The following is a 19,137-nucleotide window of genomic DNA, read 5'->3' as shown; positions in this document are numbered from 1 at the left end:
CATACAAACATTAAACATATAGCACATGTCAGAGAGACTCTATCTCCTAGACAAAAAAGAGGAAAAGAATTTCTATGTAATAGTTACAGTTAATGTCTGTGTTATCGCTTTGGGGCTTCAGAAAAAGCTATTTACCCAAAAAATTTTAACAGTATTACACACAACATATAACTCCTGTCAAGAGAGATTTTCTCTACTGGACAGGACAAAAAAAGGAAACAATTGTAACAGTCACAGTTACTGTAAATGTGTATTTAGTAGCTGCTGTACTTTTGTATGATTTAGCTACATGTACTTGATCGCAAGCTAGCGAAAATATACCTTATAAGAAAATATTAAATATGCTTCAAATGTGGTGTGGTCCCACTTGTTATTGTTACATCAAATTACTGAGATACTGCAAATGGTAACATCAAAACAAAGAATTGCTAAGTTACTATGAATAGTAACACAAAACAAAGATTTTTAGAACAATGTTGCAATGCTGTTTGCCAGCAGTGTCTTGTTACTATGTAGTCTTGTAGTTACTGATATTACACTGTGATGCTGCAAATAACAATTGCACATATATCAGGAGTTTGTGGTTATGTTACAGTACAATTTGTCAGTCTAATGTCTCACCAATGTCCTTTGGTTGCCAGTGTTTAGTCACCACAACCATAGCATTTGTTTCAAATAACTAGACAATGCTAATATGACAAAGTGTTTCAAAGTATATAACGGGCTGCTATTCTGTATAATCACAAACACCTGACAAACGAGGGAAAGGTATCCCTGATACCAGGAAGCCAGATTTATGTCATAGATAGAAGAGGCTGGATATCTAATAGATGCAACAACCTGTCAATATATAATCCTCTATTACGCAAAAGCGGTCTTCCTGTTAACACATTAAGTATCCCAGAAAAATGACAAACAATAAATATAATGAGATCAACATCAGTGCCGTATGTGGCTATTAATCTTTGGGCCCCTTCCTTATTTAAGGATACCGGAGCATCACTCCTTTAGAACTATGGTGAATCTAAACAAAAGGGTGCCTTCTTGTGCTACAGTGTATTGATATTTGGTTGATTAATAGATTTGGGCTCAGTAATCAATTGGAAAAAAGTTATCAGAAAAGAAAAGAGAGCAGGGAGGAAAATCTCCTTTAAAACCGCTGCTACTGCTGCTGCTTGCAGGGGGATCCACCTGTGCTTTTATTGCAAGTGAGCGAGTGCATGCAGGTTTATTTCGCCCAACTGAAGGAGTCAGAAGGCTTCTGCTTTTGGGGCTTAGCGTGAAACCCCTAGCAGCTCACTTGCCTACCTGACCCTCTCCATGCGGGAGAAAATGCTCTGTTCCTGGGCTTCCCTGGTAGTGTATGATTGCCATCACCTGTGGGGAGCTAGGTAAAGGTATTTCAGCACAGGTGATGGCAATCATACATTAGAAGTCCAGAAACAGACCATTTTCTCCCGCATGGAGAGGGTCAGGTAGGCAAGTATGCATAGCAGGGGTTCTCAAACTGGGTCCTCAGGACCCCACACAGTTCACATCTTCCAGGTCACCTGACAGGTGCACAGGTGCACTCATTAATACTTACTGACATATTTTAAAAGATTCACAGGTGGAGCTAATTATTTTACTTGTGATTCTGTGAGGAGATCTGCAAAGCATGTACTGTGTGGGTTCCTGAGGACCGAGTTTGAGAACCTGTGATATATAGTACACTAATGCTGGCCACACATCAGATTAACTTTCCTCCAACCATCCAACTAGTTAGTTGGATGGAATAAAAACCTGGTACTGGATAGGAGCAAATGTCATTTGTAATTAAGTCATTTGTTTCTCAAATCGGAAAATGGACAACAACTGTCACTCAGACAATGTACTGTAGTTGGACCTATTTGATTTAAACATTTTTACTGAATGTTTTTGTCCATTCTCCTGAGTCTGTCAGCAAATTGCTTATTGGCAGCCACATTTGCCTCCATACAGTACCAGATTTTCAGTCTAACCAATCAAACTAGTTGGATGGTTGAAGGAAAGTTGGTCTGATGTGTGGCCAGCATAAGCATTATAATAGATTAATTGGCAACTGATGGGACTTCTATTAAAACTTTAAGTGCCAACATTGCCTTGACAGATGTGCAAAACATCCTCTAAAAATTCCAGGGCTGCAGTCGAGGACTACGAATCACTTCAGTTATTGGCTGAAAATGATCCGAAGTCAATTCATTAATTGAAGTTTAGTTAAATATTGCGCCCATAAAACAAAAAAAAACACAGTCGCTGTGAGCGATTCTGGCATTTTCATACGATATTTTGCACATCTCTTACAGCAATGTTGGCACTCAAAGGGTTAAATTATTCAACTCTATTCTTCTAGAAGGTGCTAAATAAATAACACCTACAGTTGGAGCCGGGCTCCCTCTTGCTGGCGAATCGCCAGAACGTCACCGATGGCGATCCGCCAGCAGCCCGGCTCTCATCTGACTGAGTCGCGTCTCAGTTTCCGGGCGGCGGGGCGACGGGAACCCTGTCCGTCTCCGCTTCAGGGAGATGGACAGGGTTAGGGGGGGTGCGGGGAGGCGGTGGGGACCCCGGGTGACCGCCGACAAGCCGGCGGGCACCCAGGGGAAGCCGTCGGAAGGGGACGCGAGCACATCCCGTGCGCGCGCGTCTCCTCTCGCAAATACAGATGGCGGGTGGCGGGGGATGGCGGATGGCATCGCCATCGCCATTCCCTGCAAAGAAGATCCCAGCTCCATCTGTATTATCGGATTGGTTTTTATGGGCAACATCCCATCTTCAGGAAAACTCCCATCCTATGTGTCAGTGGGTTTGAGAATATAGATTCTAAGCTTCACTGGTACTAATGTGAATGACTGAACTTGCCGTTTTTTTAAAGGGGCCGTCATTAACAAGGCAAAGCCATGCCTTGTAAATGACTGCATATTTAAAAAAAAAAAAAACCTCCCAACCTGACCCTCTCTAGGAGGGACACTTTGCTCTGTTTCTGAATTTCACTCTTAATGTATGCATTGCCGGCACTACCCACTGAGCAGCTCCTGCAAAGCAGGGGGAACCATGCTGAAAAGGTGCTGTCTCCCTCACTGCTCTGCTACAGCTGCCTCAGCCCTCACTGTCACTGCCTCCTGCACGCCGCCCGCAGCACCTGTCTGACAGCGGGCGGCAGTATGGAGAGGCTGAGCAGCTCCCTGCACCGCGTACACACTGTCCTCCTCCTGCGACCTGCCCCCTCTTCCTCACGGACACTTGCGCTGAGGCATGTAGCGCTGTCTGTGAATGCCTGGATGACATCTCATGTCCGGATCCGCTCCCAACCCATTGCTCCCTGCGCCTGTCAGCTGTCAATCAAATGATGAACAGACAGCAGCGCCGCCTCCCCTTCCTTCCCTCTTCTTAGTGTGCTGTGCCAGTGCCACTGCCAGTCCTAAACACTCCGCTCCCTCTTATCTCCTCCCCTCTTCTTCCATCTCCTCCTTCTCTCCCCTCCTTTCCCCCTCAGTCACGAGTTCTTCACATACTTTTTGTACTGCTTTTGGATCGCATCGCGCACACATTGCATGCCGTGCGATGCGATGCGATCTAGCCCATAACGTATCGATTCTCGCAGCGTGTATTGGCACCTTTAATGCCTGCAACATTTTGCGGACACAGCACTGAGATGGTCTTTGCATACATGTACATGCACCCGAGATCCTCCATAGGATCGCATGTTGCATACGCTCCCACAATCGGGCTGCAGCTTGTTGCAATGGCAATGTGAAAGGGAGCAAAATATATGGTTTGCAACAGGGCGCCGGACACCCTAGCACCGGCCCTGAATGTATGATTGCCTTCACCTGTTCTAAACAGAAAGAAAGGTATTTCCACACAGCTGATAGTAATTGTACATTATAATTATTATAATTTTATTTATAAGGCGCCACAAGTGTTTTGCAGCGCCGTACAAAGGAACAGTACAGGGAGACAAAACTTGGCATAACACTGAATAAATAACAAAAATAGAGTACAAATAAAGAGAGCCACAGTTCAATACACATTACAGCTTAAATATAAGTAGTGAGGACTCAATAAACATACTATAAGAGGCTTGAGGCCAATGATGGAGATGAGTATGCAGACAAAGATGGTCACTGAGTGTTTGAGTATGGGAGAGCTGTGAGTGACATGTGAAGAGAAGAGGGCTTTGACATCAGGAGGAAAAAGGGCCCTGCTCGGAGAAGCTTACAATCTAGTAGGAAGAGGGAAGTCCAGAAACAGAGCATTGTGTCCCTCCTGGAGAGGGTCACGTTGGGTGGTATGTCACAGTCCGTCCAGTAGCCCACAAGGGCACCGGACTCGCACCGGTCCATGTTTTGTAACATTCATTTTAGAAATGGGATTTGCACAGGATTGGTGCAAGGTTAAGCTGGCCATCCATATACAGATTGATTGTCAGATTGGGCTGATTGGAACAAAAACCTGTTAATGCAGGCATTCCCAACCACGGTCCTCAAGGCACACCAACAGTACAGGTTTTAGTTTGTTTGTAACTAGCTATGATTCTGAGAACTTGGTGATCTTTTTCCAGGGGGACAACCTGTCGCTGAAATGATGGGTTTAGTAAACTGTGCATGTCCTGTTTAAACAACATAAGGGTGGGTGGGAGGCTCATTGTGGGACTTGTAGTTATGTAAACAAGGAAAAATGCAATGCTGATACAAACTCAACAATAACTATAATAAGCTCTGTTATCTCATATTGGGACAGATGTACTAAGCTTGAAAAGTGATAAAATGGAGAGTGATAAACCACCAACCAATCAGCTCCCAACCATCATGTTAAGGCTGTATTTAAAAAATGGCCATTAGGAGCGGATTGGCTAGTGCGTTATCACTCTCCATGTTATCAATTTATTCAAGGCTTTGTACAACTCACCCACTGAGCAATATTGAGGTTACTGGATTCAAAGTTGGTATTAGGGACCCACCAGAAACGAGGACGCCAAGACGCTAGTTGGTGGGCTAGTATTTCTTGGCTAACAAATGTACCAAGAACCTTGATTATTGCTTATTAATTATTGTGGTCAACAACCTGCAAAATGTTTTCAACACTGTGTCCTGAAGTTTGATAAATGTCTCCTAACTTTTTTCCAGACTGAAGATGAACCAAAAGCACCTATTTATATATGCCACGTTTTTCATTTTGATGTTTGTGTCCTTCGCATGGTACCGTTTACAAACACCGGGTCTCTCAAAGCCATGGGATCCCATGACTATGCAAAACATGAGTGCAAAACAAGAGAAGGAGACTGTTGTCCTGATTTGGAAATGGCCTTGGGGGTATGTGTCTCCACTAGATAGGTGCTACACAGACTATGGCATCAGCGGGTGCAAGCTAACAGTAGATAGGAGTCTGTATAGTGTGGCTGATGCCGTTATCTTACATCACGCAGATATTATGTATGACAGATATTCCTTACCCCAAAAGCCAAGACCTCATTTCCAACTTTGGGTGTGGTACAATATGGAGCCCCCGCTTATAATCAAAAACTTGGGCATGCTGGATAACTTGATGAATCTGACAATGACATTTCGCCAGGATTCAGATATATTCCTACCCTATGGTGGCATTGACACTTTGAAAGAGCCTCAAAACTTCACAATTCCCAAAAAATCCAAACTGGTGTCCTGGGTAGTTAGTAAATGGTACCCGGGTGTTCCCCGCATCAAATATTACGAGGAACTAAAGAAACACATTCCCATTGATGTTTATGGGGCAAAACACATGAAACTCAGTAGGGAAGACACTCATTCAACCATATCGCAGTACAAATTCTATTTGGCCTTTGAAAACTCAATATACAAGGATTACATCACTGAGAAACTGTGGTCAAACGCGTTTGGTTCAGGGGCAGTGCCGGTTGTGTTGGGGACACCTCGCAAGAACTATGAGCGTTTTGTCCCTGGAGATGCCTTTATTCATGTTGATGATTTCTCAAGTGCCAAGGATCTGGCGGATTATCTTCTCCAGCTAGACAAGGACGATGAGAAATACAGGAAGTATTTCAACTGGAGAACTCATTACCATGTAAGACCTGGAACTGAAGCATCATACGCTTACTGCAAACCTTGTGCAGTAGTAAGGGAACGTTCAAGATTTCAGGTCATTCAAAGTGTGGCCAAGTGGTTCCTGGAAGATGTCAAGGTCTAGAAGTGGGAGAATGTTTTTGGTCCAGATGACTAAATCCGAAGAATGTTGTGTTATCTATACATTTATTATTATTACTATTATTACTCGTGCACAGGGTAATCCTTGCTTATTGAATACCTCCAGCTCAGAGTAAGCCCCCACACATTTTAGATTGCAGTATTTGACAGATTTTTTAATTAATTCAAAAGTCTTTAAACCGGTGGAGATTACAATCTATAACGTGTACACATGTACTGTATACACCAGGGCTAATTGTGTTGTCAAAATAAAGTATGTTTCTGGAGTATGGAAAGAAAACAGACCAATGCAGAAAGCTAAACAAGCATGGGGAGAACATACAAACTCCACACCAAAAGACCATGACCAGACTACTGAACTCATAAAAGAAAATTTAAGTTATGGGGAGCAGATTATTTAAATAGGAAATGTTTGAAGCCGTGAAAACAATGAAATGAGCCAGTGGAGAAGTCTCATGGTAACCAATCAGCTTTGAGGTATCACTTATCAGATTATTGGTAGAAGCTGATTGGGTGCCATGGGCAACTTCTCCACTGCCTCACATTTTCACTGCTTCATTCATCTCCCCCAGAGAGTAGATAACATTTTAAAGTGCTGTACTGTTAGGTAGTAATGCTAACATCTGCACCATCTGCATTGGTGTATATACATACTGTGCATGTTAATTACATCTACACTTGTCCATGTGACAAATACAGGGGACTATTTACCAAGCCATTCATAACGGGCCAAATTTGTCCCCATCCCCAATAGTCGGGGTTAGAGCATGCGTGAATATACGCAAACCACATGAGAGAACTGTTTTGCCAAAGTGCTATCCAATCAGCTTCTGTCACCAATACCCACTTTCAGACCCTCAAGTGTGGAAGTGTGGAGGTAGCGACTTCAAAGTTCCACAGCAGCCACTTGTATCAGATACACTGATTGCTTCCTCATAAAGAGCCTTATTTTTGTGATAGGCAGACCCCCACACACACACACACACACACACACAACACCACCACCACAACCACCAGATCCCGGCACCCTAGGCATTGGAGGAGCCGGCCCTGTGTGTACCCAGCTTTCATCTTGACATCCAATCAGTGGACGGACTATGAAAGCAAGTCATTGCTACACTTATATGCAAACTTTATGTACAATTCACGGTTAGTAAATGTTCTGTAATTTATGTGAAGATTCCATAATATTCTATTTTTATGGAAGGGACAGAACTGCTGCTATTAATGTACAATAGTACAAACACTTTTTTCAGACTTGATTAAATCAACCTAAAAAACAATTTCTAGATTATTCTCCTTAGAATTTGTACAGAGCTGGATTATAGCTTTTTTGGGGGAGGAGGGGAGGGTGGGGGGGACTTAAGAAAAGGGGCCTAAAGTCGAATATTAGAATTGTAGCGTGATAAATATTAAACATTCAGAAGAAGAAGCCGATACTCCAACCGTATCATTTGTCTAAACACAGCCGTTAATAAGCAACATTGTGGACTCTTGGCTTGAGCATGCATCCCAACTTTAGAAGAACTGGCTGCAGGGTACACGCCCGAAATTTTGGGGGTATGACCTAGTGGGGAATGGGCGTGGCCTATACTTGTGATGCTTCCTCAAGGCCACTCCCTGTTTTCGCTGCTGTGGGCAGGGCCGGATTTGTGCCTAGGCCCGTGAGGCACCGGCCTCAGGGCGGCACCAATTAAGGGCGGCAGTAAGGCTGACATTCTGTTAAATAGCAGCAGACATGAATTATCATATGTCGCGGCAGCGCCGCTCGTCACCCGCCACTGCCCACCCACTCTGTCATGCACATTACATCACCGCTTAGTGGTTGGGTCCGACGGTCCCCCCACGCGTCCAGAAATGGCTCAGGCTCACTGCTGCCGGCTCCTGCCCATTGGCTACTCTACACACACACAGTCTATTGGCTGCTGTGTATCCAAAAAAGTGCCTCCCTCCCTCCGGGTCCTCCGTACAGTGAGCAGTCCAGAGTGCTTAAAAAAATATTAAGGTGGGCTACAGTTAAATTTTAATGAAATATATTAGTAACAATGTATATACATATATGATTACATTAAAATAGGGTGGAGGGGCACAAAAATGTTGTGCCTAGGGGCGGCCTGACCCCTAAATTCGCCCCTGGCTGTAGGGACATGACCAGCAGCTCCGTGAGCTGCTGGCCATGCACCCAGCCCCTCTAGCTGCAGGAATAGACGCTGTGTGCACAGTGTCTATTCACGGGTGACCGGGGGGACTCCTAACTGCCCCCCTCCCCACCGCGGGACACTGCCAGTACCTTGCGGGAAGCGGAAAAGTCCCAAATAAAAGGGACGGCCCCGCGAAAAGTGGGACCTTTAGGAGGTATAGCTTGAGAAAGGACCTGAGGGTTTGAATCATTGCTGAATATTGCTACAGTAATAGTCTACCTCCCAACTTTCAAAGGTTAGAAATTGGGAAATGCCGAGCCAAAGTGTGGCAGCAGCTGTACAGAGGGGGTGGAGCATCAGGTGGTGCAGGCCATGTCCTCGCTGCACAAGCCCTGTAGTCATGTGTTCAGGGGTGTTCTCCCCTCCGTGCACTGCTGGATGCTGTGTACATGCGCACGCCATCTATTCAGTGATCGCTGACTGCTTTGCAGGGTATCCAAACTCATTATGGATTGACTATAGGTCGATAGTCATAATGTCGACCACTATTGGCCGACAGTCAACAGTTCGACACGGTCAAAAGGTTGACAGGGTCCAAAGTTCGACAGTGAAAAGGTCGTCAGGGTCCAAAGGTCGACAGTCAAAAGGTTGACAGCCCGAGGGTCGACAGGGTCAAAAGGTTGCCATGAAAAAGGTCGACATGCCTTTTTTTAATCAAAATTTTGAGCCGACATGTGCCGACAGGCGGTATTGCATACCTTACCATCCACTATGGTGGGGAGGGAGAGTATAACAGTGTGCCGAGCCCGGAGCATGGTGAGCACAGTGAGCCATGCCAGGGGACACGGTAAACTTAGACGGTTGACCTATGTCAGCATAGACACCCAAAAAACATGAAAAACTCATGTCGACTTTTTTCATGTCGACCTTTTGAGTGGCTACCCTTTGAACATGTCGACCTTTTCACTGTCAAACTTTGGACCCTGGTGACCTTTTCACTGTTGACCATTAGTGCTCGACCATATGACTGTAGACCTACACATTGTAGATCTAATATACCATAACCGCTTTGCAGAGCAGAGAAGTGATCACTGGCTCCTCCCCCCCCCCCCCGCTATCTCCACCTCCCACGCGAGACATTGCAGTACATGTAATCGTGATAGTTGGGATCTATGGGATCAGTTCCATCCAATTGAGAAGAAAACAAGAATGGCCTATTCTGCAGCTGTGGTAGAAGTCTGGAACTCCCGGTTTTCTTGGCTGCACAGCTGAATATGGGAATATCGAATTCCAGGTCGTCCAGAACCTGTGTCTGCTGCTCTACAGTGTTTGCTGCCAGGAAAAAAAAAAAAAAAAAGGTGTGAGCAGGCACGGTGATCTACATGTCCGCCATCCCACACGCACCTAGCAGTGTGGGCGGGGGGGGCGGCACAGCCCATGGGAACGCCCAGTGTTTCATGGGCGTTCCCATGCAATCAAATGATTTCTCTCCCGCACCCAAGGCTGCAAATGGATGATTATGCAAATAAAATGGGAGAGGCATCTCGGGGGCTCGCAAGGCTGCGAATTTCACAGCCTTGCGAGTCAACCAGAATAAGGGCCATGATTTCAGTTGATCTATAGCCCCAAACATCTTTCTGTGTTAATCCCTAAAGGAAAAACTGCAAATGTTGTTTGATCTACTTCAATGTAAAACATTTTCCCTCCAAACCTGGGGTCACAGTCCAAATGTATTATGAATGAAATGTTAGAAATAGACAGGAACAGGATGGAGTCACATTATAGGTTGACACAATTTAGGTTAAGAGTCAATAGGTCGACCACTAATGAAAAAGATTGACATTCATTATTGTCGACCCTATGACCCATACCAGAAAAGACAGAGGCACTTTTCAGTTAGGTGGGTAAATCCACATTTAGCCCTCCAGAAGCAGCTACGTAATGCCAGGGCCGCCAATAGGGGGGTGCTGTAGGTACAGCTGTCCCGGGTCTGGCCTCTGGAAGGGCCCAGGCAGTTAATGTTGTCCACCGCAGCCCCACCAACTGCCTCTGCTGCCCTGAACAAAGCAGGTCCCGGAGCACAGGCTTATTCAACCCAAGATGCCGGCAGCCAATTAAAATACTGCACCGGCTTTTGAGCCAATTAGTGCTCGTGTACCGGCAACCAATCGGAGCAGCTGCCGGTACATGAGCTCTGAATAGCTCACCGGTGCTGCATTTTATTTGGCCGCCAAAAGCCCGAGTTGAAGAAGCCTGTGTTTCGGGACCTCCGGGCTGTAGCTCAGTGGAAGAGGAGATGGGGGAGCAGGAGCCGGGTTACGGTAAGTCAAGTGAGGAGGGGGGCCCGGATTGGAAATGAGTCCCGGGCCCCAAAATTCCTGATGGTGGGCCTGCCTAATGCTAACAATTATTATACTCATTGCAGCAGCACCTGCTAGAGATATATCTTATTATTACATGTTTGCTTCAGTCAGTAGCATAGCTATACATTTTGCTCCCCCATGCTGCAAAAAGTTTGTCACTCCCCCATACCAGTTAATTGTAGGGAAACCCCCCCCCCCCCTCTCTATCCATCTGTAAGAGGATTCCCCCACCATTCTGCCTTCATCCCTTCTGGGGTCAGGTCGTGTCTGCCGGCAATGAAAAAGCCCCTCCCAAAATGGATGCCACCTCATAAAAGGCAGTTATTATGGATGTGGCGGAAATTTGAGGGAAGGACATTTTCATTGCCTGGAGGTGTTGCCAGAGGCTTAACTAGAAGTTTGAGGGCCCTATAGCAAAATTTTGGAAAGGGCCCCCCTACCGCTTTTACTACAATGCCCCTTATGGGGGGGGGGATGAAGGAAGCAAGAGACAAAGAGGGCGTCAGGGGAAAAACAGATAAAAACAGAGTGAGGAGCAAGAGGAAGAGAGAGAAAGGGGTGGTCAGGGGCATCATGGAAAAAAGAGTGTTTGTCAGGGCGTGACAGTGTGTCAGGGCGTGACAGTGTGTCAGTGAGAGACATAGACAGACAGACGATGGATGGGGAGGGCTTGGCTGATGAGGGGACAAGCATGCAGACAGTGTGCCATATATGGGCATAGATGGGGTGACTGACGGATAGACAGACAAAACACCATATGGTGGGACAAAGACAGACATACGGACAGGCATGGGGCATAGATGAAAAGACCGATGGGGGGGGGGGAGGCATAAATGGATGGAGGGGCACAGACAGATGGAGAGAAGTGGGGCATAGACAGATGGATAGAGCAGCATATGAGGGCACAGACTGAAACATGGGTGTGGGGGGCATATAGAAGGATATGGGGGGGACAGGTGGACAACGGTTATATTCGGATGGAGCCACTTTAGGTCCCCACAGGGTGTGCAGGGGCTATTGCTACGCCATTTACTTCAGTTCCAATAATATTCTTGACAACCCATTCTGTTTCCTAGTTCCATCAAGAGTAGTGACAGGCCCATGTACCTGGTGGGCGCATGGCCATATCACAAAGGAATGGCTATGCCCCTCCCAATAGTATTTTTAAAGTACTATGAGCAGCGCCGTGGACTAGGAAGGGGATCGATTTGTCAACCTCAGCCAGCAGGGCAATCACACTTGCAGAGAGAGATAGGAGATTGTCCCTTTCACACTTGAGGCATTGCCAAAACCTTTATATATGCTCTCACTATCTTCCACATAGGGATGGCCATCCACCATCCATGATTCCATATCATCGATGGTTTATGGCCAATGTCGAATGCTTTTGCCATTGATGGAGGAGAACCAGATGGTTTCCTTCCATCGATGGCAAGCAGAACCAATGTTTGTTTTTGTTTTTCAAGGTGCCAGGACATGGAGCAAACCCCAGTATACCTGGAGGGTGCGAGCCCGAAGCCTGCGAGCATAGCGAGCCTGCAGCTAAAAATAAAACAAAATAACCTACACCTAAGTGAATTACACTTTAATAAAACCATTGTGAGGGCATCTAACAACTTCCGCCCTTACATAACATCATATCCTGTAATCAAAACTGAAGGGGATCTAGTCTCTACCCTGAGGACACCCCTCCAGAACCCCTGCACTGCTGGCACCACTTACACCCCTTGCCAGAGCCGGCCCTAGGCATAGGCAAACTAGGCAAATGCCTATGGCATCGGGAATGCATAGGGGCATCATGCAGGGGGTGCGGCCTCTAAGGGCTCTGCTCTGTCTCCAACACTTGCCGCTTCGGGTGCCAGACAGGGTCCCAACAGTCGGGATCCTGACAGGCATTCCCCCGACGTCGGGATCCCGACTGTCAAAACACCGGCAGACGGTTTCCCGACGGCCACCCGCTATTTTACCTTGTGGGGGTCCACGACCCCCATAGAGGGAGAACAGATTAGGTGGCTCGCGTAGCGAGCCACCGTGCCAAGGGGCTTAGTTGCACTCACCATGCTGTCTGGGTCCGGCCAGTCGGGATTCTGACGTTGGGATAATGACTCTCGGGATCCCGACTGTCGGACCCCAATACCACACCCACCGCTTCCAAGGCCTGCCCCTGCAATAAGACTGCAGTAGGAGTGATCAGTCATGCAGCGTGCGCCCCATGGACTGACAGGCAGAACAAGGCGCAGAGAGTCACCTCCTAGCTGCTCCGCCTCCCCAGCCTTCTGACGAATAGAAACCCGGAACTCACGTGACGTGATGACGTCACTCTCAGCATCAGGGTAGTTTTTAATCTGGCTATTTTTCTGCCTTTCTTCTCCTCACCCCTGTCCTCTCTATCTGGCACACAGCTAAAATCGACCTTGTCACAGACATTATTCCCACTCATCACTACACTTACTATCCCCCACCATCCTGCTCACAGTCCGTCACATTATCCCCACTCATTCTGTCACCCCACGACCACTACCCTCACCTTTCTGCTCACAGCCCGTCACCCCAAAGCCATTATACCCACTCATTCTGTCACCCCACGCCCACTACCCACACCTTCCTGCTCACAGCCCGTCACCCCAAAGCCATTATCCCCACTCATTCTGTCACCCCATGCCCACTATCCTCACCTTCCTGCACACAGTACATCACCCCAAAGCCATTATCCCCGCTCATTCTGTCAACCCATGCCCACTACCCTCACCTTCCTGCTCACAGCTCGTCACCCCAAATCCATTATCCCCGCTCATTCTGTCACCCCACACCAACTACCCTCACCTTCCTACTCACAGCCTGTCACCCCAAAGCCATTATCCCCACTCATTCTGTCACCCCACTACCCTCACCTTCCTGCTCAAAGCCTGTTACCCCAAAGCCATCATCCCCACTCATTCTGTCATCCCACGCCCACTACCCTCACCTTCCTGTTCACAGCACATCACTCCAAAGCCATTATCCCCACTCATTCTGTCACCCCACGCCCACTACCCTCACCTTCCTGCTCACAGCACATCACTCCAAAGCCATTATCCCCACTCATGCTGTCACCCCACGCCGACTACCCTTACCTTCCTGCTCACAGCCCATCACATCAAAGCCATTATCCCCACTCATTCTGTCAACCCACACCTACTACACTCACCTTCCTGCTCATAGCCCATCACCCCAAACCCACTCATACTGTCACCCCACACCCACTACCCTCAACTTCTTGCTCACAGCCTGTCACCCCTAAGCCAAAGTCCCCACTCATTCTGTCACCCGCTACCCTCACCTTCCTGCTCACAGCAGGAACCTGGGCTCGTCAGTTGAGACCCCCAGAGATATTTTACAAGTATTCCAAAAATATTACGAACAACTCTATTCATCCCCACCCGATGCCCCTGAGGCAGGCCTTGACTTTCTCAGATTAGCAGACTTGCCTGAACTTACCTCAGAGGAAAGGGAATCATTGATATCCCCTGTCACTGATCTAGAATTATCCCCTATTATCAAATCTTTAACTAAAGGTAAATCTCCGGGCCCCTATGGCTTTGGAGCCGAATTTCATCAAATGGCTCATGAGCAGATACTGCCCCACCTAACCTCCCTATTCAACTCCATGCTTTCAGGAAACCCCGCCCCACATGGCTTTACGAAGCCAGAATTGTGGTCTTTCCTAAACCTGGGAGAGACCCTATGAAGGTGCAGTCATACAGACCCATTTCCCTTTTGAACCAGGGTTTAAAACTCTTCACTAAATTATCGGCTCAAAGGCTCTAGTCCATTTTACCCAGGATCCTCCACCCCGCCCAGAATGGATTTGTGAGGGGACGTACCTCTGTGCACAATGTCAGAATGTTGGTGGCTGCCCTACATAAATTTCAACAGCTCTCCAATAAGGAAGCTATCATAGTTAGTTGTGACGCAGATAAGGCGTTTGAGTCTCCTGGGCCCATATTCTTAGGATACTCCAGACCCAACAATTTGGAGAGGGCTTCATGAATGTGTTTCATATGTTATACTCTTGCCCCACAGCGCATTTAATGGTTAATGGTTTAAATTCCTCAGGCTTTACCTTATATAGAGGGACCTGTCAGGGCTGTCCGCTATTGTCACTACTTTTTAATTTAGCTCTAGACCCATTGATTAGGACATTCTTAAAAGATATTACCTGGAGGGGCATACTTTTAGGGGACTCAGAAATGAAAGTGTCAGCCTTTGCAGATGATTTATTATTATACATTAGTAATCCCAAGAATGCCTTACCTGGTCTTCAGCGAAATCTGTTAAGTTTCCAAAACATCTCTGGCTTTTTGATTAATTTTGATAAGACAGAAGCACTAGCAATATACCCTGAGGCTACCCGGGGATGGTCCTCTCCATTCCCATTTCGCTGGACACAAGATTATTTGCTATATTTGGGTTTGAGATTCCCTAGACCGTTATCTGACCTATACTCGATTAACTATACCTATTTTATTTCCCAATTCTAAATCTTCATCTAGACAGTTCTAACATTGTCTAGATTAAAAGAACGATTCCCAAATTTAATTTTCCCATCATTTGCATACTTTCAGGCACAAAGTTACATCTCAAAATTAATAACTACCTTTTCAAAGGCTGAATTTACCAATACATTAAATAATCTAATAATCACAAGCGAAGGCAGACCTCTATCAACTTCCATGCTGTATGATCTGACACGGAAGAAAATAGATTTAACAGTAGGCTCCACATGGGTGTCTAAATGGCAAAACATGTCCCCGGGACTTAGCACAATGGACGTAATTAGACTAACAGTTCGGCTTAATTAGCAAATGGTATCTGCGTCATATGCTGAAATGCAATACAAAATTTTGCACAGGGCATACTACACCCCGAATTGAGATATTTAACTGGGATATCGGATAGTTTCAACTGTTTTAAATGTTCATTGCCAGTTAAGTTGCAAGCATAGTCATAAAACTGAGGGAGAAACAAGTACATTTACAGAGGAGAAAGTCCACACAGAACTCTCAAAACTGAAAGTGGATAAATCAATGGGGCCAGATGGGATACATCCAAGGATACTAAATGAGCTTAAAGGGGAGCTGGTAAAACCAATAACAGAATTATTCAACCAGTCACTAGCTACTGGAGTAATCCCAGAGGACTTGAAAACAGTGAATGTAGTCCCACTGCACAAAAGTGGAAGAAAGGAAGAGGTAAGAAACTATCGACCAGTGAGCCTTACAACAGTAGTAAGGAAATTGATGGAAACACTCTTAAAACAAAGAGTTGTAGAATATCTCAAAACCAGCAATTTACAGGATCCGAAACAGCATGGGTTTACTGGGGGAAGATTATGTCAAACAAATCTTATTGACTTTTTTGACTGGGTGAATAAAGTAATAGATCAAGGTGGGGCTGTAGATGTAGCTTATCTAGACTTTAGTAAAGCTTTTGACACTGTCCCACATTGAAGACTGTTAAATAAACTTGAGAGCTTGGGACTGGATTTTAAGATAGTTGAATGGATAAGAGCGTGGTTTCAGGACAGAAAACAGAGAGTTGTAGTAAACTGAGTACAGTCAAAGGAGGGAAAGGTTACAAGTGGGGCACCCCAGGGATCTCTACTTGGACCAGCAGTGCTTTTTAATATCTTTATTGGTCAGGGGCTGGCTGGCAACTTTTAGCCTGGGGGGCAAGTCCAGAGCACCGGCCCATAAGTAACAGCGTATCGTTAAATTGAGGTTTTTCGTATATGTATTAATAAAATAAAACAATAATAGGACACCACAGGCTGCTCCCCTGTATAATATCAGGAGCCCCACAGGATGCTCCCCCTGGCTAGTTATGCCAGAACCAGTGGCATTACTAGCCACTTTGGTACCCTGTGCCAGAAAGCAAATTGGTGCTTGCCCCACCACCACACTAAAAATAGGAGAGTGCGCGCCGAAGGCGCGCGGCAAAATGTAGGAGCGATACTTCATGGGGAAGAGGCGTGGCCCTATAAAAGTACCAATAACATCGTAATGCCCATAACACATTATACCACACACAGTAATGCCCATTATGTATTATGCTACACAGCATAATGCCCCTTACACAATATGCTGCACATCATAATGCCCATATGATATTACGACACACCTTATGCTCCACGCAATGCCCCAAATACACCTGCATATAACTAGATAATGGCCCAGGGTTACCGACAGTAGTAGCGCCGTATATATATATATATATATATATATATATATATATATATATATATCGCACACAGTTACTGACAGTAGCAGCGCAACTTATATTGTACATAACGTCCACATCAGTTGCCGACAGTAGTAGTATCACAACTTATACATAATGCCCACAATAGTAGCGTTGCCTATACATAGTAGCGTTGCCTATACATAACAACCGCACCAGTTTCTGACAGTAGTAGTGCTGCTTATACGTAACACCCACACCAACACCAGACGCAACAGCAGTAGTGCTGCCTATACATATGCCCCCACCAGTTGCCGACACTAGCAACGCTGCCTGTACATATGTCCACACCAGTTGCCGACACTAGTAACGCTGCCTGTACATATGTCCACACCAGTTGCCGACACTAGTAGCACTGATTATACATATGCCCACACCAGTTGCCGACACTAGTAAAGCTGCCTGTACATATGCCTACACCAGTTGACGACACTAGTAGCGCTGATTATACATATGCCCACACCAATTGCCGACACTAGTTGCGCTGCCTGTACATATGCCCACACCAGTTGCCGACACTAGTAACGCTGCCTGTACATATGTCCACACCAGTTGCCGACACTAGTAGCGCTGATTATACATATGCCACACCAGTTGCCGACGCTAGTAGCGCTGCATGTACATATGCCCACACCAGTTGCCGACACTAGTAGCGCTGCTTGTACACATGCCCACACTAGTTGCCGACACTAGTAGCGCTGATTATACATATGCTCACACCAGTTGCCGACACTAGTAACGCTGCCTGTACATATGTCCACACCAATTGGCGACACTAGTAGCGCTGATTATACATATGTCCACACCAGTTGCCGACACTAGTAGCGCTGCTTGTACATATGCCCACATCAGTTGCTGACACTAGTACCGCTGCTTGTACACATGCCCACACCAATTGCCGACACTAGTATCGCTGCTTGTACACATGTCCACACCACTTGCCGACACTAGTAGCGCTGCTTGTACACATGCCCACACCAGTTAAAGTACACTCACATTTTACTTAACTGGTTCAGGGCACTTCAGGCTGGCAGCTCATCATCTCCTTCACAGTCATGTAGCTCCGCCCCCTCCGGACGTTAGCCCCGCCCCTTTTCGATCCCTACAGGGACGCTGACCAGGAGCAGGGAGGAATCCTCTGTGCTGTCCACGCTGCTGCCTGTAATGCAGTGTGAGAAGAAAAGGAGTAGGGAGACCCGCACCATAAGGTGCTTGTAACCAATGTATGGTTTTGTGGAATAAATGTGCTTGTGTTTGCTGGAAATTTTTATAAATACCTTTCCTAGCAGGTTAGGGTGCTGATCCCCTGATTCAAAACGTGCAATAATAATGGAAGAGAGAAAAGGTGAATCAGTTGGACTGGGATGCACTCCTGTTCCACAATAATAAAAAGTATTTTTACCTATAAAAGGTGTCTTTTTTAATGGTTGACGTATTTAAGTATTTTAGAATTTTATTTATTAAACTTAATTTAAATTAGTAGGTCATCATTCTGTAATGGTGCTATATAATACAGTTGTCAATGATATGAGACCTTAAGGTAAGTAGCGAAAGTATTAAAACAAGATATAGATTTAGAAGGAAAAAGAAATATTAAAGATTAAAAAATCACTCTGTGAATTTGTAGCTTAAATGTACTCGTCTAGTTACTGCTAATATTCCAAAATATATTGTTGGATTAATGCGGTGCCTGTAATAGAAGTTTGATTGACACGGTGATATTCTCACTGTCTGTTGTCCAATCAGTACGATATGTTGCCCTCTGCGTGTATAATCCTAAAATAGGTTTTATTCTACCCACGATAATTATGTCTGGATCAATACATATGATACAGATGTATAGTGTATGGGGACAGATTTGTCCTTCACTTGTATTAGTGCTCACACTTGTCACTTGGCGTTTTTATCCGGTAATCCACCGTGAAATTGGGACCGCTGCAAGAGGAGCTTTTTACTGATTTACCGTTCGTGTGTCCGATACACTGATGGCTTAGTGCCGGGCAGTCAAAGTTCTCTACACCTTGCTGTCCTAAAATTGGATCAGCGTTGGTGCTGAATTGTGCGCACTACAGCTTGATATACACATCAATGGGTCTAGCGTACACACTGGGCAATCTTATGATTGGATTGCTT

At 45.9% G+C, this 19,137-nt stretch overlaps 1 protein-coding gene across 1 annotated transcript; it reads left to right on the top strand.

The window, feature by feature from the left end:
• Positions 1 to 5,158: 5,158 nt before the first annotated feature.
• Positions 5,159 to 7,030, top strand: LOC146036727 (4-galactosyl-N-acetylglucosaminide 3-alpha-L-fucosyltransferase FUT5-like). Its single transcript, XM_083160623.1, has one exon. The coding sequence runs from the start codon at positions 5,200 to 5,202 to the stop codon at positions 6,202 to 6,204; it is 1,005 nt and encodes a 334-aa protein (XP_083016749.1). The 5' UTR covers positions 5,159 to 5,199; the 3' UTR covers positions 6,205 to 7,030.
• Positions 7,031 to 19,137: the final 12,107 nt, after the last annotated feature.

Source organism: Crinia signifera, chromosome 9 (genome assembly GCF_055691185.1).
Source record: "Crinia signifera chromosome 9, ASM5569118v1, whole genome shotgun sequence".
NCBI lineage: Eukaryota > Metazoa > Chordata > Amphibia > Anura > Myobatrachidae > Crinia > Crinia signifera.
Note: the sequence above shows the minus strand (reverse complement) of the source record. Positions and strands in the feature narration are given on the sequence as shown.